The following is a 21,047-nucleotide window of genomic DNA, read 5'->3' as shown; positions in this document are numbered from 1 at the left end:
CCTTCCTGGCTGGCTGAAATCCTGAAGCATAAGCTTTAGGAACATAAGAGATAAATTGGAAGTGAGCTCCATGGTTGCTGAGCTCTGACCAGCACCAACACACAACTTCACTCAAATTTGTCCTACTCTCTTAGAACTAATTAAGTTGTTTGCCCCCACAGCTCCTACTGGAAGGCTGTTCCAGAACCTCCCCCTCCAATGGTTAGAACTCTTCTCATTTCCAGCCTGAACTTGTTCATGGCCAGTTCACGTCCATATGTTCTTGTGCCAATACTGTCCTTCAGTTTAAGATAGCTCCTCAACCTCCCTGGTATTTATCTCCCTAATGTATTTAGAGAGAGCAATCATATCCCGTCTCAGCTGCCTTTCTGCTAGAACAAACAAGTCAGGCTCTTCTAGTTTCCTCTCATAAGACAGGCCCTCTATTCCCTTGATCATTCTAGCATTCTAGTCCTCCATTCCCTTGATCATCTTCGTTGCACTAGTTCAAAATGAATTTAAAGACTGGAACATGGGTGACTAGGATTGTACACAGTATTCCAGATGAGAGAGACAGTATGATGCAAGTTACAGAAACATTGGGGAATCTGGAGATAGAGGAAATTGGTTAGTATCTCTGCTCCATCCTCCTGCCAAGAGAGCAGTGTTGCTGCAGTACAATGAAATGTTTAACATCTCAAGTGATGAGGCTTTCACCACTTCCTTTGGGAGACCATTCCATTCTAGAGACATTGTACGGCACATATCTGAGAACGGTGATAAATTGGGAATACTTCCCATGCACCAGCACCCTTCTCCATTTGACCTGAAGGAGCAGCAATAAGAATAACCAGAGAGAGCAGACCCATCTCCCTTTGGCCATAAGGATTGTTATTGTGATGTGGTCAGGAAAGGCAACAACAGGTCTTTACCTGCCTGCTGTGCTCCAAGTTTATGCCCAGCCCCAGTTTCAGAGATATGCACACCTTAAGTACCTACAAGAAAGGCATGTCCTTGTGCTAGAACCCAAAGAATCTAGGACCCCGTCCCTGAATTCAGTAATCTTTGTTCCATTTGGCAGTGAAATGAAGACCTCCTCTACAGGCAAAAGAGAAAGTGCAGTTTTGCACTCGCCCATTCCTCACCGCTGATTCCGCCCAATCAATTCGCTGATCTTCTCATTCTGTTCTTCAATCCGGCTGCTCTTCTCAAATATCTCCTGCTTCAACCTCTCGTTCTCCTAAGGTGTAACCACAGAGTATGAGCACAGTCACCTTATTTGGGGTGACCTAGGGAATGCCACCTACAGCTGATTTCATGATCAGAAGAAATTTAATAGTAATGCTTTTACTACCTAGGCACGTACAGAACACAATATCAGTTACTGAGGAACCAGCAAGGCTACCCTAGCACTCAGCCACCCATACCTGAATGATGCGCTGGATGTTGCTCATGATCATGGCAGTTTCCATGGTAACTGAAGAGATGCCAGGTAGCAGCAAGTTGTTGCTAGTGTTGTGTTTCTGTAACTCCTCCACCTGTAAGGAATAAACCATGGAAGTCACTTCAGCAGGATGTTAATGTGAGCATTTAGCACGTCACAACTTGTCACAACTTCACCTGAGATACACAAAGTAGGTGAAGTAGTGTCTTTTATTGGACCAACTTCTGTTGGTGGATGATACAAGCTTTCTAGCTTCATCTGATCACTCATACAGCAGTTGTAGAATATGCATATAAACTACAGCCATGCCACCTTGTGCAGGGCTGTGGGATTCCTTGGAGGCGAGGCATTAAGTGTACAATCATAACAGACAGCTCCTTCATGAGGATCATCTTGCTGCAACTGGGCATTTTTTATAGTAGTCAAATCACACGTGAAGTATAATTAGTGAAAACTCCACCGTTATATGGTTAAGCTACTGCAGAATGTAAAAGCTAAACACAGCAGCTTGAACTCTTCAACATAACACCTACTTCTGAGGCACTATATGGTTGAGAAGGGCAAGTGGCTTTATCCCCTTGTGAACAAGTCCGCTCCACATCAGATCTCTCTCCTCTACTGCCAGGTCTATATCATTACCTTGGCAGCTAGATGATCCATTTTATCAGCTACTTTGCTAACAGCCATTCGGATTTCAGTGTTATGTTGTCGAGCTTCTGTCATCAAGAATGAAGTAACGTCACTAGGTGCTAGAATCGGAAGGAGAAAAGTGACCAGTTAGCGTGGCAAAAAGACCACCACAGAAGCAGAAGTACAGTATTAGCATTGGTCTACGTTCAAAGCCTGGCAGCTACAGGGGCTGCCATCTTCCTAAAGGTCAGTGATTAAGAAGATCTAGAAAACAAGGCATGTTATTGCTTTAACTATAAGAAACCAGGTCTATAGTTGCAGGAAATCAATGGACTTGTTTACAGCAATTCATAGATTCCAAGGCCAGAATGATCATTGTGATCATCTAGTCTGACCTCCTGTGTAACACAGGACAGAGAACTTCCCCAAAATAATCTCTAGAGCAGAGATTCTCAACCTTTTACTCTTCCTCCCCACCCCCCCAACATGCTATAAAAAGTCCACAGCCTACCTGTGTCACAACAACTCTTTCTGCATACACAAGCCAGAGCCAGCGTTAGGGGGTAGCAAGCAGGGCAATTGCCTGAGGCCACACACCACAGGGGCCCCTGCAAAGCTAAGTTATTCAGGCTTCATCTTGAGCCCTGGGTGGCGGAGCTCAGACCCCAGGCTTCAGCCCCCTACGGTGGGGCTTCGGCTTTCTGCCCTGGGCCTCAGCAAGTTTAATGCCAGCCCTGCTTGGCAGCCCCCCTGAAACCTGCTTGCAGCCCACCACTGGGCCCAGGAACCCTGGTTGAGAACCACTGGCCCTAGAGCATCTCTCAGAAAAACATCCAATTTTGATCTAAAGATTGCTAATGATAGAGAACCTAACACGACCCCTGGTAAATTGTTCCAATAGTTAATTATCCTCACTGTTAAAAATGTATGGCGTATTTCCAGTTTGAATTTGTCTCGTTTCACCAGCCAGCCATTGGCCTGTTACACCATTCTATCAGATTGAAGAGCTCATTGTTAAATATTTGTTCCCCATGTAGGAATTTATAGATGGTCATTTCAGCTGCCAAATGTTTAAAACACATGGAACAGGATAAACAATAAATTTATAATGAAATTTAATAAGTGACTATGTTAGAGTCACTAGCCATGTGCACACTCGGGAATAGATCTCAGGAATTTTTTTCCCCATATTAGTCCCTCCCCTGAGTGCACCTTGCGGGGCAGGGGCGGAATTTGAATTATTAAGTATCATTTGTCCTTATCCGGCATTTAAAAAAACAAAACATGGCACAACATAAAACTGAGCCAGCAGATGTAAGGGCTCTGAAAGGTATGGGTGTATGTCTGCTTCCAGTCCTGTGTGGATATTTATTACAAAAAATTAATTTACAATGCATCAGAGCAGCTGAGAGATTTCATATGGTGCACATTTTCCTGACATACCTTGGAAAGGTGCTGGATACATCTGTCCTACAGGCTGGAGTTGGGAAGCAGCTGCAGTTTGTGAATAGGCATATGCCATTCCTGCATACGGCTAAGGGAAGAAGACACTTCGTTTTGTTTTGTTCTAACAGTTTCAGTTACATGCTACTCTCTATAATGTCTGTTATGGATGAAGTTTGAGAAACAAGGTCTGAGTGGAGCATCTGTAGATTAAATATGGATGCTAAGACAGCGAATGTCACTGAAGCCATTTTTAAGGAAGAACAAGAATAAACCCCATTCACTTTGGTCATCTCTAGGTAGGACAACCACAAAACCCAAATAACTTTTCTTCTGACAAGCTTTCCTCACTCAATGTAAGTGAACTGAAGCATCTGGGTGTCACAAATGCTATTAACTCAAAGACTTTCCATTTAGTCCAAAACAGGAGTTTTTCAAGGGAGCGTCTGAGCCAATGCACCTAGTAAATGTTCTCTAAATTTACGCCAATTAACACCCCACCCACAAAAAACATCCACAAAAAAAACCTTGCAAGAGTACAAATAATGCAGGCACAAGTCCAACAGCAGAGTAGAGGCTATCTAGTTTACTGCACTGAATGCAGCATGTATTATTACCTGCCTTGTGGGCAAGTGGCAGATTAGTCTCAAGAGCCTGCATGTGCCCTGAGGGCTGAGTGACTGAACTGGAGGAGTTAAGGGAGACAGAGAGGCACATAGATGAGACTCTCGGAACACAATAGAGAAGTCCCACTCCCCACATGACAGCCTCTGTGCTGCTGAGGAGGATGAAAGTCTTGGGGAAGGAGAACATCAAGGTGGAATGGAGGGAAATGATCCCATAGTTGGTATCCTCTCATGAGGGTGGAGACGCATGTTATTAGGCACAGCCTCCCCTACCCCACCTTCCATACAATTTCAGAAACCAGATGTGGCCCTCAGGCCAAAATGTTTGCCCACCCCGGATTAGAGAGTATTAGAAATATAGATGGTTGGGTTTTGTGGTTCTCTCAGTCATCATGGTATGTTGCCTGCTCAGTGTGAAGGTTGAGGACCTCTTAAGACATCTAGACAGACTTATGTGCAATGCTGGGGATGAGCCAGTGGTCATGGTACATGTCGGTACCAATGACATAGGGAAAGGTAGGAGAGAGGTCCTGGAGGCCAAATTTAGGCCACTAGGTAAGAGACTGAAGTTCAGGACATCCATGGTAGTGTATCTGAAATGCTTCCAGTTCCACACACAGGGCCATTTAGACAGGAAGAACGGCAGCGTCTCAATGAGTGGATGAGATGGAGTTCAGAGGAGGAATTTAGGTTTATTGAGACCTGGGGACATTTTTGGGAAAGGAGGAGCCAACGCAGGAAGAACGGGCTCCATCTAAACCAAAACAGAACCAGAGTACTGGCATGTAAAATTAAAAAATGTCTAGAGGCATTTTTAAACTAAGGGGTGGGGGAAACAGATAGATGGAACACAGGATCTGGTCCAAGAGGTGAATATAGCTGAACCACTACATAACAGAGACCATAATGTAATAAAAAGTTAACATCCTTGTAGGGGGAAAATACCAAAGAAACACACCACAGTTTAACTTCAAAGAGGGGGAACTGCACAAAAATGAGGCTAGTCAAATGGAAATTAAAAAGAACAGTTATAAGAGTAAAATGCCTGCATGCTTCATGGAAACTTTTTAAAAACACTATAATAGAGGCTCCAACTATAAGTATAACCCAAATTAAAAATAAATAAAAGGACCAAAAAAAGCTGCCATGGCTAAACAGAGTAAAAGAGGTAGTTACAGACAAAAAGACAACTTTTTAAAATTTCAAATCAAAACCTACTGAGGAAAATAGAAAGGAAAAAACTCTGGCAAATCAAGCGTGGAAGTATAATTAGGCAAGCCAAAAACTAATCTGAAGAGCAATGAGCAAAAAAAACAAAAAAAACCCACCAAAAATTGCTGTTTTAGTTTTTGTAAGTACATCAGCAACAGGAAACCTGCCAAACAATAAGTGGGGCCACTGGATGATCAAAGTGCTAAAGAAGCACTCAAGAAGTTAAAGAAGAAGAAGTTAAATGAATTCTTTGCATTGGTCTTCACTGCAGAGGATGTGAGGGAGATTTCCACACCTGAGCCATTCGTTTCAGATGACAAATCTGAGGAACTGTTCCAAATTGAGGTGTCAATAGAGGTGGTTTTGGAACAAATTGGTAAATGAAACAGTAATAAGTCACCAGATCTCTTGGATAAATACCATCTGGTCCTGAGGGAGCTCAAATATGTAACTGCAAAACTACTAACTGTGGTATCAGGTTTCAGAGTGGTAGCGGTATGTAACTTATCACTTAAATTAGCTTCTGCACTAGATGACAGGCAGAGAGCTAATGTAATACCAATTTTTTTTTTTTTTAAAAAAAAGGCTCCAGAGGTGACCCGGGCAAATTACAAGTCACCAAGTCTAACTTCAATACCCGGCAAATTGGTTGAAACTATAGTAAAGAATGGAATTCTCGGACACACAGAGGAACACAATATATTGGGGAAGAGTCAACATGGCTTTTGTAAAGGAAAATCATGCCTCACCAATCTATTAGAATTCTTGGAGGGTGTCAACAAGGGTGAATCTGTGGATATAGTGTACCTGGACTTTCAGGAAGTCTTTGGTAAGATCACTTGCCCAAGACTCTTACGTAAAGTAAGCAGTCATTGGATAAGAGGGAAGGTCCTTTCATTGATCAATAACTGGTTGAAAAAAAGATAGAAAACAAAGGGTAGGAATAAATGGTCAATTTTCAGTGGAGAGGGGTAAAATACCATGGTCTGCCAAGGATCTGTACTGGGACCAGTGTGGTTCAACATAATAATAAATGATCTGGAAGAAGAGGTAAACAGTGAGGTGGCAAAGTTTTCAGACAATAGTAAATTACTCAAAATAGTTAAGTCCAAAGCTGACTGCGAAGAGTGACAAAAGGTGACAAAATGGCAGATGAAATTCAATGCAAAGTAATGCACACTGGAAAACATTATCACAACTATACACACAAAATGATGGAGTCTAAATTAGCTGTTACCACTCAGGAAAGAGATCTTGGACAGTTCTCTGAAAAGATCTGCTCATTGTGCAGCAGCAGTCAAAAAAGCTAACAGAATATTAGGAACTATTAGGAAAAGCATAGATAGTAAGACAGAAAAACATAATACCACTATACAAATCCATGGTATGCCCACACCTTGAATACTGTATGCACTTCTGGTCACCTGATCTCAAAAAAGACATTACAATTGGTAAAAGCATAGAGAAGGGCAACAAAAATGATTAGAAGTATGGAACAGCTCCGGTACAAGGAGAGATTAAAAAGACTGGGATTTTTCATCTTAGAAAAGAGAGACTGGGCAGGGGGGGAGAATAGGACAGAGGTCTATAAAATCCTTATTCATTTTCACCACACCATTTGTGAAGTGTTATTTACCCCTTCACATAACACAAGAACCAGAGGTCACCCAATGAAATTAATGGGTAGGAAGTATTTCTTCACACAATGGACTATCAACCTGTGGAACTCATTGCCACGGGTTGCTGTAAAGGCCAAAAGTATAACCGGGTTCAAAAAGAGTTTGATAAGTTAATGGAGAATAGGTCCATCGATGGCCTAGGGAGGTTGTGAAAATCTCATCACTAGACATTTTTAAGAGTGTGTTAGACAAATCCCTGTTAGGGATTGTCTAGATAATACTTAGTTCTGCCATGAGTGCAGGGGACTGGACTAGATGAGCTCTCGAGATCCCTTCCGGTCCTATGATTCTATGGCTATTAGCCAACATGGTCAGGGATGCAACCCCATGCTGTGTCCCCCCCTCAACCTCTGACTGCCAGAAGCTGGGAATGGATGACAGGGGATGGATCACTCGCCGATTGCCTGTTCTGTTCATTGCCTCAGAAGCACCTGGTACTGGCCACTGTCAGCAGACAGGATACTGGGCTAGATGGACCTTTGGTATGACCCAGTATAGCTGTTCTTATGTTCTTTAATTATTCTTGTGGCTCTCTTTCTGAACCCTTGGATTTTTCAACGTCCTTCAGTTTGGTTAGATGGCTCCTTCTTTGGGTGGCTCCTCTATTCCACTTGTGGATCCTCTCTTCCCAACAATGGAGAAGAGCATACATCAGAGGTCTCCACTAGTCTGATTTCAATACCTGAAAACTCTGTGCACTTCCAGGGAGAGCTGAATGGGACTGGAGGGTTGCAGGCATTAAGGCAGCAGAGGGTGCTTGGAGCCCAGAAACAGATGGCTGAGGTACTGAAAAGGAACAAGAGAAGATATCTAGCACAGTAAGTCTATCCTTTGTTGCCGACAGTCATTTTCAGTTGCTTAAGTTACTTGACGTAAGTGTATGGGACCTCTACATGATTCAAGTAACTACAGACACTGAACAGACCAAGGCTAATGTGAGACTGCCCACAATCTTGCCTAAGTGAATCCATCTGAGGAAGATTAAGGGGCTGTCTTCACTGCAAAGTAAGCAAGAGTTTGCCCCTAACCTGAGTTCCCTCCACACAGAGAAATGCTTAACTCAAATGTGATAGTGTTTTTAACTCAAGTTGTCTGGCCTGCCAGGAGGTCAAGGTTAAAGCTTGAGTGAACACAACTCAGCTGTTAACATTACAATTCTGCAGTGTGGAAGCCAGCTAGCTCCACTCGAGTGCTACGAGTCCTCCAATGCCTTCCCCTAATTCCCCTTCTCTCCCCCTCATGTACACAGAAAGGACAGAGACAGTCTCCCACAATCCATTGGGAAAATTCCTACAGCAGCTCAGCGAGCCATGGGATGTGCCCCCCCCGAAGTCTTAGCGACAGACAAGTGCAGTGCCAGTATGGACATAAGAGCTCAAATGTTACTTTGCTTTGTGGTCCTCTTCCACTCAAGCTAGACTAACTCATGAGAAGTAACTTCAGTGCAGATAACTAGAACTGACACTACAGTGAACACGCACCCTAAATAACTCAGCCTCCTGGAGAGCTGAGTGATGGGAGGGTCACTCACAAGTCACGTCTTCTTTTCAGTTCCTTAAAGGAACACACCATTCATGCAGCAGAAAATGGTTAAACATGCCAGTCCACGAGTGCAGTTTCTACCTATCAAACCCAAAGAGACCAATTCATTACCTTGTGTTGTCAACTGAGGAAATACTGCATGAGCTGGCTGCGAGAAAGGTCTCTTGGGGGATGAAGAGACAGGCTGTGCTGTTCCTCTCAATGTATTTGGGTCCTAAAACATTCACAGATTTCAGTCAGTATTACCGAGCTAACAACTTAGCCAAAAGTTTGGATAAAAGCTATTCCTAAGACCAGATATGATTAACAGCAATGCACCCATGTAGAGACAGGGAATTTAAGCTTGACAGGAATGCTAGCCTCATGTGGAACTGAATGTCAACAATTCCAATCATACAAAGTGACCCACGAGCTTCAAAAAGGCACAAGTGATACACTGACAGAGCAGTCACCCCGCAGGCAGGCAGAGCAGCCACTGTGCACTCAGCAGCAGTTCTCGCACAGCCTGGGATGTATATCAACGCCTACTTTAAGGAATATGAGTGCTTGGTGACGCACCTCTATTTCTGAGTCACTGGAGTCAAGCTGGGTGCCTGCTGTTCCTGCAAGGAAAGGAAGCATAGGCTGTCCCATTTTAGCCATCCGAGAAATCAGCTTTGCTTTTGCTACATCAGGATTCTGGAAGAAACATTTGCAATTACATTGTCTCCGTATCTTTTAACCCATTTTTCAGTGCTCTCTTGACACTAACCCGGATTACTATGGTTCTATAGAGCCCAGAATTATATATTGACTCGGTTGCAGAAGCTTTGTTCAGTCTTTTTCCAGGTATCAAATGAAGAAAGTCTCTGTATTTAGAGAATTCCCGAGATCTTTTGGTCCTTTAGATAATACTTTAGTTAAAGAGAGAATAGAGTTAATATACTGTTTACACATCTGATTTTACAGTCATGAGTATTGTATGGCTATCTATTGTACACATTAACAAGATAGAAAGAGACAAGCTGGACGAGGTAATATCTTTTATTGGACCAACTTCTGTTGGTGGATGGGATGAACTTCACAGAGCTCTTCCTAAGGTCAGAACAAGAAAACCAAAGCATCCAAGCTAAATACAAGGTGGGACAGATTGTTAAGCATAAGGGGTTCACACATGTTGCAGCATAGCTTTTGAAGGTGTGCAGATTTTCTTTGAGAACATGACAGAGGTCAGATACGAAGTATTCATTTTGTGAAAATTCACATAGGAATTGAAGGGAATCAAATATCTTTCCTGAAACAACTCTACAACCTCATCCTCCAGGGACAAACCCCAGGGACCTCCTACATGCTTCCCAAGATACACAAACAAGGGAACCCAGGCAAAGCCATCATATCTAGCTGAAGAAATATCAGGACTTACAGAAGCCACCTTCACACCACTCACCACACAAGGGGCAGTTTCCTTCGGAACACAACGGACTTCCTCCAGAAACTCCATGACATTAACAACCTCCCTTATAACACCATCCTTGCCACCATGGATGTCAATCTCCCTATACACCAAAATCATCATGATGGAATTGCTGCCTGCTTCAAATACAGTAACTCCCCACTTAACGTTGTAGTTATGTTCCTTAAAAATGCTACTTTAAGCGAAACGATGTTAAGCGAATCCAATTTCCCCATAGGAATTAATGTAAAGGGGGGGGGTTAGGTTAGGTTCCAGGGAAATGTTTTTCGCCAGTCAAAAGACTATATATATATATATACACACACACATATACTGTGTGTATGTATGTGTGTAAGTTTTAAACAATTTAATACTGTACACAGCAATGATGATTGTGAAGCTTGGTTGAGGTGGTGGCGTCAGAAGGTGGGATGTTTCCCAGGGAATGCGTTACTGCTAAATGATGAACTAGCACTCGTCTGAGCCCTCGAGGGTTAACACGTTGTTAATGTAGCCTCACACTCTACAAGGCAGCACGAATGGAGGGAGGAGACACAGAACGGCAGTGGCTGCAAACATTCCTTGTGGAAACCGAACGCGATGATGAACCCATGCTATCCCACTGGAGCTCACCGCTCCCTCCACTTTCCAAAGTGCCAGGGGTGCGTGTGTGTGAGACACACACACACACACACACGAGAGAGAGAGAAACGTGCATTGCCCCTTTAAGTACGCTGACCTCACTCTAAGTACACTGACTTTTTAAGCAGATCAGCAAGTTGAGACAGCAGCTGCTGCCAGCAAGCTCCCTCCATCCCGAGCCCTGTCTTGTCCCCGTCCCTGCTCTGTGGAGATGCGGTACAGGAACGGGGGTCAGGAGCAGGGAGAGGGGGACACTGACATCAGCACCCTGCTTCCCCCCCACAGCAAGCAGGAGGCTCCTGGGAGCAGCTCCAAGGCAGAGGGCAGGCGCAGCACACAGCAGTGGGGGGAGGGACACCTGAACTGCCCAGCAATTGATAGCCTGCTGGGTGGCTGCTGCACAGGGAATTTAGGGGAGCTGATGGGGGGCTGCCAGTCCATCCTGGTTCCAAGCCCCCACCAGCTCACTCCAATGGGCTGCTCTTCCTGCAAGCAGTGGACAAAGCAGGTGGCTGCCAAACAACGTTATAAGGGAGCATTGTGCAACTTTAAACAAGCATGTTCTCTAACTGATCAGCGACATAACGAAACAACGTTAACTGGGACGACAAAGTGAGGAGTTACTGTCTCCACAAGACAATGGACCACACATAGAAATCCAACCCAAACATCGCCAAACTCATCCATTTTATCCTCACTGATAATAACTTTACATTTAACAAACACTTTGTCTATACCCTGGGAACTGCCATGGGTACTAGGATGGGTCCCCGATATGCCATTCTCTTTATGGGGTACTGAGGAAAAACATCTAGAAAAATGCACCACAAAAATCAGTAATATACCTGAGATACATCAATGATATTTTCATCCTCTGAACAGCCCTCGGATCGCTACCCCTTCCTGCTTCTCCACGTGGGCACCAATGATACTGCCAAGAATGACCTTGAGCGGATCACTGCGGACTACGTGGCTCTGGGAAGAAGGATAAAGGAGTTTGAGGCGCAAGTGGTGTTCTCGTCCATCCTCCCTGTGGAAGGAAAAGGCCAGGGCAGGGACTGTCGAATCGTGGAAGTCAACGAATGGCTATGCAGGTGGTGTCGGAGAGAAGGCTTTGGATTCTTTGACCATGGGATGGTGTTCCATGAAGGAGGAGTGCTGGGCAGAGACGGGCTCCATCTTACAAAGAGAGGGAAGAGCATCTTTGCGAGCAGGCTGGCTAACCTAGTAAGGAGGGCTTTAAACTAGGTTCACCGGGGGAAGGAGACCAAAGCCCTGAGGTAAGTGGGAAAGCGGGATACCGGGAGGAAGCACAGGAAGGAACGTCTGTGATGGGAGGGCTCCAGCCTCATACTGAGAATGAGGGGCGATCAGCAGGTTCTCTCAAGTGCTTATATACGAATGCACAAAGCCTTGGAAACAAGCAGGGAGAACTGGAGGTCCTGGTGATGTCAGGGAATTATGACGTGGTTGGAACAATAGATACTTGGTGGGATAACTCACATGACTGGAGTACTGTCATGGATGGTTATAAACTGTTCAGGAAGGACAGGCAGGGCAGAAAAGGTGGGGGAGTAGCACTGTATGTAAGGGAGCAGTATGACTGCTCAGAGCTCCGGTACGAAACTGCAGAAAAACCTGAGTGTCTCTGGATTAAGTTTAGAAGTGTAAGTAATAAGAGTGATGTAGTGGTGGGAGTCTGCTATAGACCACCGGACCAGGGGGATGAGGTGGATGAGGCTTTCTTCCGGCAACTCGCAGAAGCTACTAGATCGCATGCCTTGGTTCTCATGGGTGACTTTAATTTTCCTGATATTTGCTGGGAGAGCAATACAGCGGTGCATAGACAATCCAGGAAGTTTTTGGAAAGCGTAGGGGACAATTTCCTGGTGCAAGTGCTAGACGAGCCAACTGGGGGGGAGCTTTTCTTGACCTGCTGCTCACAAACAGGGAAGAATTAGTGGGGGAAGCAAAAGTGGATGGGAATCAGGGAGGCAGTGACCATGAGATGGTCGAGTTCAGGATCCTGACACAGGGAAGAAAGGTAAGCAGCAGGATACGGACCCTGGACTTCAGGAAAGCAGACTTCGACTCCCTCAGGGAGCGGATGGGTAGGATCCCCTGGGGGACTAACATGAAGGGGAAAGGAGTCCAGGAGAGCTGGCTGTATTTCAAGGAATCCCTGTTGAGGTTACAGGGACAAACCTTCCCGATGAGTCGAAAGAATAGTAAATATGGAGGCGACCAGCTTGGCTTAATGGTGAAATCCTAGCGGATCTTAAACATAAAAAAGAAGCTCACAAGAAGTGGAAGGTTGGACATATGACCAGGGAAGAGTATAAAAATATTGCTCGGGCATGTAGGAATGAAATCAGGAGGGCCAAATCGCACCTGGAGCTGCAGCTAGCAAGAGATGTCAAAAGTAACAAGAAGGGTTTCTTCAGGTATGTTGGCAACAAGAAGAAAGCCAAGGAAAGTGTGGGCCCCTTACTGAATGAGGGAGGCAACCTAGTGACAGAGGATGTGGAAAAAGCTAATGTGCTCAATGCTTTTTTTGACTCTGTCTTCACTAACAAGGACAGCTCCCAGACTGCTGCGCTGGGCATCGCAACATGGGGAGTAGATGACCAGCCCTCTGTGGAGAAAGAGGTGGTTAGGGACTATTTAGAAAAGCTGGACGTGCACAAGTCCATGGGGCTGGACGAGTTGCATCCGAGAGTGCTGAAGGAATTGGCGGCTGTGATTGCAGAGCCATTGGCCATTATCTTTGAAAACTCGTGGCGAACGGGGGAAGTCCCAGATGACTGGAAAAAGGCTAATGTAGTGCCAATCTTTAAAAAAGGGAAGAAGGAGGATCCTGGGAACTACAGGCCAGTCAGCCTCACCTCAGTCCCCGGAAAAACCATGGAGCAGGTCCTCAAGGAATCAATCCTGAAGCACTTACACGAGAGTAAAGTGATCAGGAACAGTCAGTATGGATTCACCAAGGGAAGGTCATGCCTGACTAATCTAATCGCCTTCTATGATGAGATTACTGATTCTGTGGATGAAGGGAAAGCAGTGGATGTATTGTTTCTTGACTTTAGCAAAGCTTTTGACACGGTCTCCCACAGTATTCCTGTCAGCAAGTTAAAGAAGTATGGGCTGGATGAATGTACTATAAGGTGGGTAGAAAGCTGGCTAGATTGTCGGGCTCAACGGGTAGTGATCAATGGCTCCATGTCTAGTTGGCAGCCGGTGTCAAGTGGAGTGCCCCAGGGGTCGGTCCTGGGGCCGGTTTTGTTCAATATCTTCATAAATGATCTGGAGGATGGTGTGGATTGCACCCTCAGCAAATTTGCGGATGATACTAAACTGGGAGGAGTGGTAGATACGTTGGAGGCAGAGATAGGATACAGAGGGACCTAGACAAATTGGAGGATTGGGCCAAAAGAAACCTGATGAGGTTCAATAAGGATAAGTGCAGGGTCCTGCACTTAGGACGGAAGAACCCAATGCACAGCTACAGACTAGGGACCGAATGGCTAGGCAGCAGTTCTGCGGAAAAGGACCTAGGGGTTACAGTGGACGAGAAGCTGGATATGAGTCAGCAGTGTGCCCTTGTTGCCAAGAAGGCCAATGGCATTTTGGGATGTATAAGTAGGGGCATAGCGAGCAGATCGAGGGACGTGATCGTTCCCCTCTATTCGACATTGGTGAGGCCTCATCTGGAGTACTGTGTCCAGTTTTGGGCCCCACACTACAAGAAGGATGTGGATAAATTGGAGAGAGTCCAGCGAAGGGCAACAAAAATGATTAGGGGTCTGGAACACATGACTTATGAGGAGAGGCTGAGGGAACTGGGATTGTTTAGTCTGCAGAAGAGAAGAATGAGGGGGGATTTGATAGCTGCTTTCAACTACCTGAGAGGTGGTTCCAAAGAGGATGGTTCTAGACTATTCTCAGTGGTAGAAGATGACAGGACAAGGAGTAATGGTCTCAAGTTGCAGTGGGGGAGGTTTAGGTTGGATATTAGGAAAAACTTTTTCACTAGGAGGGTGGTGAAACACTGGAATGCATTACCCTGGGAGGTGGTAGAATCTCCTTCCTTAGAAGTTTTTAAGGTCAGGCTTGACAAAGCCCTGGCTGGGATGATTTAATTGGGGATTGGTCCTGCTTTGAGCAGGGGGTTGGACTAGATGACCTCCTGAGGTCCCTTCCAACCCTGATATTCTATGATTTTAACTTAAACTCCTTCATAGTTTCCATTACAGCTTCAACCACCATGACCACATCCCCTATCCATCAAACTCTCTCTCTTCCACACCAACACCAGCTTCCTGCACACCAGGATAAGCTTCAGCAATGGAACCCTACAGACAACTATACACAGGAAATCCACGGATCACCACACCTACCTTCACAATCCAGTAATCACCCAAGACCCACCAAGAAATCTGTTATCTACGGACACTCAGATACCACAGAATATGCTCTTAGGAGGAAGTCTGAGATACACATCTTAACACACTTAAAACTGTCTTCATCAAACAAGGACACTTCACCAGAGAAGTAGATTGCAACATGGATCAGTCCACCCACATAGAGCAGGAGAAGCTGCTTCAATACAGAAAAAACCCACCAATGCATATCCCTACTTGTCAGCTACCACCCCACATTAGAACCTATATGGGGTATCAAACAATTACAACCCATACCTGATGGGGACCACATCCAGGAAATATTTCTTTCAGGATGCCCTCTTCTGGCCTTCAGACAACCCTGCAACCTCTGCAAAATCATCAGAAGAAAGCTGCCCACAGACCAAGACACACCAACCCAAAGCTGCACCAGACCCTGCCAAAACAATAGATGCAAAACCTGCAGCCATATCCCCACTTCTACAATAATCAATATCCCACACAACACATCATTCTAGATTCATAGGTCTTATACACTTCTATCACAAGTGGTGTACCTCATCCAGTGCATCAAATGCCCCAACAGCAGCTACATGGGTGAAACTAGACAGTCACCATGCTCTCAGAAGAACTCATGCAGAAAAATAAGACACAGAACACCCTGTCACTGACTGGCAAACACTTTTCACAAAGCAATCACTCCATAACTGACTTCAGTCCACGTCCTTAAAGGAAACCTGCATGACACCTTCAATACGCAAGCTTGGGACCTTAAATTCATAATTCTGGTGGACACTCAAGAACATGGACTTGACAGAGAGACTGGTTTTATGGCCCATTACAACAACTTATAACACTCTGCTGCCTACTAATTCTCCATTATCCTACAACTGCAGAAGTATTAATTTTAAGTTGTCTTCTACAACAGGTGTGAATCCGTTATGCTTAACCATCTGTCCCATCTTGTATGTAGCTTGGACACTATGGTTTCCTTCTCCAGACCTGAGGAGGAGCTCTGTGAAACCCAAAGCCTTGTCTCTTTCACGAACAGAAGTTGGTCCAATAAGAGATATATCACCCACTTTGTCTCTCTCATAGCTTGAGACAAACATGGCTACAACACCACTGCAAAAGATGGAGAGAGAGAGTTTCATGCCTGAACTCCTAGAACTGATTTTCAAAGTTAACCAACTCCTTCATTCTATGACTGTGCTCCATCTGCATAAGGGATACAAAGGAGCCCAGATTTCTTGACAGTAGCCCATCCTATTCTGTAGCACATAGGAGACCACCTCACACTATTGCAGCTAACAAGCTTTACTTCTGAGGGCTGCAAAAATAAAATGGATAGCAAGGAGTATTAAGTTGACTATCACCATGGTATCTGATCAGTACATATGAGAAGACAGCTATAGTTCTGTTAGCACCCACATAGCCAAAGAAACCACACCCTTAAACACAAAGTTACCCTTTTAGGGCCATTGTACAAATGTTTTTAAAAAAGCATATAGACCCATATTTCCTTGAGTTCCCCACATCACAACTAAAAATGACAGAAATCCTCAAGCTCTCCTTGTATAGGATCAAGTCAGTCAGATTCAAGGCTGAAACTGTTGCTTTAACTTCAGTAGACATGGCCTCATCCAGGGAAGTGGGGAAGAACCAGACCCTCAAGTGATAACCTTTATGCTACTGGACAAGATGAAATGAAAAGCTTTCCTAAAGTATGGAGCTACTGAAGATGCCCCTAACCATTAACAGGATGAGAGATGCAACAATTTACCAAATGAGAGGCCACAGGGAAGCGAAGGAGGAGTTAAGACTAGCATTTCTCTTTCAAAACGTCAGTGATGACAAAGGCCCTGAACACAGGGGACAGAGTTGTTTCAGGCTATGAGGTTTACTCCTGGAGGGATTCTGCAGGACTGCGTACCTGCAGAAAACGCGCCCCCCCCGCAGATTTCCTGTGTTTCCCTGCAGAAAACAGCAGGGAAGCAAAGGGAAGCGGGGGGCCCACACGAGGTTACATGCCACTGCCCCCACTCATTCTGCAAGCGCAGAGCTGCCCAGAGGAAGGAGGCCATCTATCTCGGCTCCGCTGACTCTGCAGCTGAACTCGGACCCCCACTCCACAGATCCCAACCAGCTGCACCTGGACCCCCACCCCATCAAGCACCACTCCCCCAGCATCCAGACCCTCCCACCAAGTCCCACCCAGCCAGACCTCCCCCTCCACAGAACCCCATCTCCCCATACCCAGCCCCAATCACCTGCACCAGTATCCCCTGCACAGTGCCATTGCCCCTGCACCCGGAACCCCACAAATGAGCCTCTATGCATGCAGATCTCCCACTGAGCCGCCTGTACCCAGATTGTCCCACACCGCAACCTCTCACCCACACCTGGATCCCCCCCACACTAAGCCCCTCCACACTTGGATCCTGCTGGGCTGAGCCTGCTCACCCACACCTGGTGCAGAGGGGCAGGCCCAGCCCTTGCACTGTGTCAGGATCAGGTGAACCTCACTGCTGAGTCTCTGTACCAGATGAGGTGGGGGCTTCAGGGTGATCTCCCACCTCAGTGCAGCCAGTGGCCTGTGCTCTCCACTGCCATGCTGACACATATTGACAAATAAAATTTGCAGAATTTTGCAGAATTTTAAAATATTGTGCGCATAATTTTTAATTTTTTGGTGCAGAATTCCCTGAAGAGTAGAGGTTATTGGCTATTCTAAGGAAATCATGAACCCCAGGGGGCTTGTACATTACAGACAGACAAAAGTTATCCAACTTTTTTTTAAATCTATTATTTTAGGCTGCATATACTGACACATTCCACTAGTGATCCAGGGAGCTTAGTTTACAGTATAAAACTCTTGCTGTTCATTTAAGGACAAAGTTTCAATCTTAATTCTGAATGGACAAGGACTAAGCCTTCCCATGTTTGTACAGCACACAGCAAAACTAGGCTTTGATCACAAGTGAGGCTTCTGGGTAACACAATAGAAGTGTTAAAGAGATCATGCTTTGCTTACATGCATTTCAGATAGGCCCTTAGCATTATTTTAATAACTTGGGCAAGACTTAAATATTTGGACATTCCTGTGTACGTTTCACATTAATTAAAGCAACACTTACTGCTAGTTGTTCATTTATAGAGTTAGACTTGGTCCGAACAGCTGGCTCTCTGCAGAGAGGAAACAAATATATGTTGGGATTAAAGTTAGAAAAAAAATCTCTGAAGAACTGATGAAGAGTACGCTATATCTCTAAATCGCTGAACATACCCGTGAACTGTAGTCCCCACAAGCAAAACTTCACTTTTCCATCATAAGATATTTCAACACTTCATGTTCGGAAAGCTATTTGTAACCATATATGACAGCTTAGAGATTCTGGACCATTATTCTGTAGCAAATTCCATGACTGTGGAATTGCAAAATACACAAGTCATTGATGATAAGTATCAGAGGGGTAGCTGTGTTAGTCTGTATCCACAAAAATAACGAGGAGTTCAGTGGCACCTTAAAGACTAACGGATATATTTGGGCATAAACTTTTGTGGGTAAAAAACCCCACTTCAGATGAATGGAGTGAAAATTACAGAGACAGGCATAAATATACTGGCATGTGAAGAGAAGGGAGTTACCTTACAATTGGAGAATCAGTGCTGTCAAGGCCAATTAAATCAGGGTGGATGTGGTCCATTCTCAATAATTGATGAGGAAGTGATAATACCAAGAGGGGGTTGCCATCAGTTTGGGTCTTACAGATATTTTCACAAATACTAAGTTCTAGGAGCTCTGAACTCATTCTGCTTCCTTATTTTCTTACCCAGGCTTGAGAGGTATTGTCGAAGGAGGCAATCCTACAGGGTCTGCGGAGAAGCTGTCCGAATTGGGTACTGGGGAAGATGCAGAAGAATCCCTAGAACCAATACTCTGCCCATCAGTGCCAGACTCCTTTACCAGTTTCACCTAAGAAAACCACGATGAAGGTATTACACACAGACCTGTTGTTCTGGGTCCTGAAACAACTCTTTAGTATTCTGCTTCTTTCTGGCCAATGTTTTGTTCATCACACTATCATTTGCTGCAGAGTGAAAATTTACATCTATTTAAGAATTATAGGTTTGAAGTTTCCCTCTCCATCTCACTCTTAATAACTTGATGAAGGCTAGATTTATTTTTTCCTGGACATCTTACATGCAAGTGGAAGAAAGATACCTCAAATCAGATGTGTCTTAGTAATGCAGTTATATCTTTGTACTTATCCTGACATTTTACTGGGTATATAGAAGCTTCTAACTATGTTGGAATTTTCATGTACAGGGGTGTTGTTACTTTACAGGTAGAAATGATAGAAGTGTTGCCAACCAACAGCCCAAACCAGATGTACAAAAATATATTTGGAAGGAGACACTCACCCGCTTAACTTCCACCTCAAAAACCAGGGTGGAATCAGAAGGAATGCGACTGGCTACTCCTTGGGACCCATAAGCCCATGATGGAGGAATAATGAGAAGTCGTCTCCCCCCTTTCTTCATCCCCATCATCCCTTCTTCCCAACCCTTTACATTTCAGAAATACAAAAGAAGAGAAAATTGATTTGTAAGCAGCAGTCTGACTCAGTGACACAAAAATATCTGCAATCATTCTGATGAGCCTGTTCTAGGCCAGGTTATAAAGGTTCCAGTATGCATATCGAAGAGTTTCTTGTAAAGCCCTGGGGATACAGCGTTGCTCCATTTAGGATAAAAAACCCTTAGAGTAGAGGACCCATGATATCCAATTAAGAGTAGCAATATTAATTTCTAGGCGTCAGGAGACAACACCTAACATACAAACAGTGGAGCAGATTGCACCTGCTGCCATCTTTAATACGGAGATGCAGCCAGCTTCCAAGACCTCTATTTGGGTTCCAGAAGCTTGGATGAAGCCTTGCGTAGTAACTCAAGGCTGGCCTACACTGGTAACTTACACTGGCATGGCTACGTCTTGCAGGGGTGTGAAAAACCCACTCCTAAGTGACGTAGCTATGCCAACCCCCCTCGAATGGAAGACAGCACTAGGTTGATGGAAGAATTCTTCCATCAACCTAATACTGCCTCTCTGGGAGATTAATTACCTACACAAACAGGAGAACCTTTCCCATTGGCATAGATAATGGTCACACTAAGCACTACAGCGGCACAGCTGCGGCTGTATTGCTGGAGTGGTTTGAGTGTAGACATATCCATAGTTTTCACAGGTCAACACTTGGATACTTTAAAGAGTAACCTCTGGTAACTTCTGCCGTATGTTAGTAATCTGGCCAATCAAGTGCCATGCTTAGGTTTAGACATAGCATTTAAGGAAACTGATTATGGGTAGAGAAATGTAGAAGTTAATGGAGCAAATTAAAGAGTCAGTTTATAGCAGTATCAGCTACTGGATTAACATGCAGATATGCATTTAAAACAGAGAGATGACAGAATTCATCTTCAATTAGTGGCAGCTTGCCACAGGACTAGTACAGATTACTATTAATGCAGTAATTAAAGTTTAAATTGGGAAAAACTGGTTTTGAAATCCTGAGGCTTGTTTACACAAACAGTTCATGGACAAGCTGGGGTGTAAATCTACCCCACACTAACCTGCTACACACTAAACTGTCTGTGTGGATCTTGCTGCCGTGAACCAAAAGTTCTGTAGTCCATGGCAGCAGGGTCCACGCAGACACTTACACTTAGGGCACAGCAGGCTAGCATGGGTAGATTTATGCCCCAAACTAAGTGTTCGCACAGACAAGCCCCTAGTAGACAAAAAACTGTCCCTCCTCCCCGACCATGAAAGAATCTCAGATCTGCACCAGTTTGATGGACCAGAGGGGGTGCCATGATGCAGAGGTTGTCTTCAGAGGAGTTTCATAAAATCCCCACACAGCTTCAAGTGATCTACACGTGAATAAACGTAACAGAATAAGTTCTTCTTGGACCGAGTTTCCTCACAAGGAAGCTACTTTTCTGGAAGCTGTGTAG

At 44.7% G+C, this 21,047-nt stretch overlaps 1 protein-coding gene across 9 annotated transcripts in view; it reads right to left on the bottom strand.

The window, feature by feature from the left end:
* Positions 1-21,047, bottom strand: part of FKBP15 (FKBP prolyl isomerase family member 15) — a 112,060-nt gene that overhangs the window by 34,554 nt on the left and 56,459 nt on the right. For all 9 annotated transcript variants that reach the window (XM_074973893.1, XM_074973894.1, XM_074973892.1 and 6 more), the window contains exons 9-18: positions 19,455-19,598; positions 18,863-19,005; positions 18,167-18,215; positions 9,114-9,233; positions 8,667-8,769; positions 7,696-7,799; positions 3,497-3,587; positions 2,063-2,172; positions 1,407-1,517; positions 1,125-1,219 (exon numbers count right to left, since the gene is read on the bottom strand). In XM_074973893.1, the coding sequence (XP_074829994.1) occupies positions 1,125-1,219; positions 1,407-1,517; positions 2,063-2,172; positions 3,497-3,587; positions 7,696-7,799; positions 8,667-8,769; positions 9,114-9,233; positions 18,167-18,215; positions 18,863-19,005; positions 19,455-19,598 (1,070 nt within the window). The remainder of the gene's footprint in view (positions 1-1,124; positions 1,220-1,406; positions 1,518-2,062; positions 2,173-3,496; positions 3,588-7,695; positions 7,800-8,666; positions 8,770-9,113; positions 9,234-18,166; positions 18,216-18,862; positions 19,006-19,454; positions 19,599-21,047) is intronic.

This window comes from Natator depressus, chromosome 16 (assembly GCF_965152275.1).
Source record: "Natator depressus isolate rNatDep1 chromosome 16, rNatDep2.hap1, whole genome shotgun sequence".
NCBI classification, from domain to species: domain Eukaryota; kingdom Metazoa; phylum Chordata; order Testudines; family Cheloniidae; genus Natator; species Natator depressus.
Note: the sequence above shows the minus strand (reverse complement) of the source record. Positions and strands in the feature narration are given on the sequence as shown.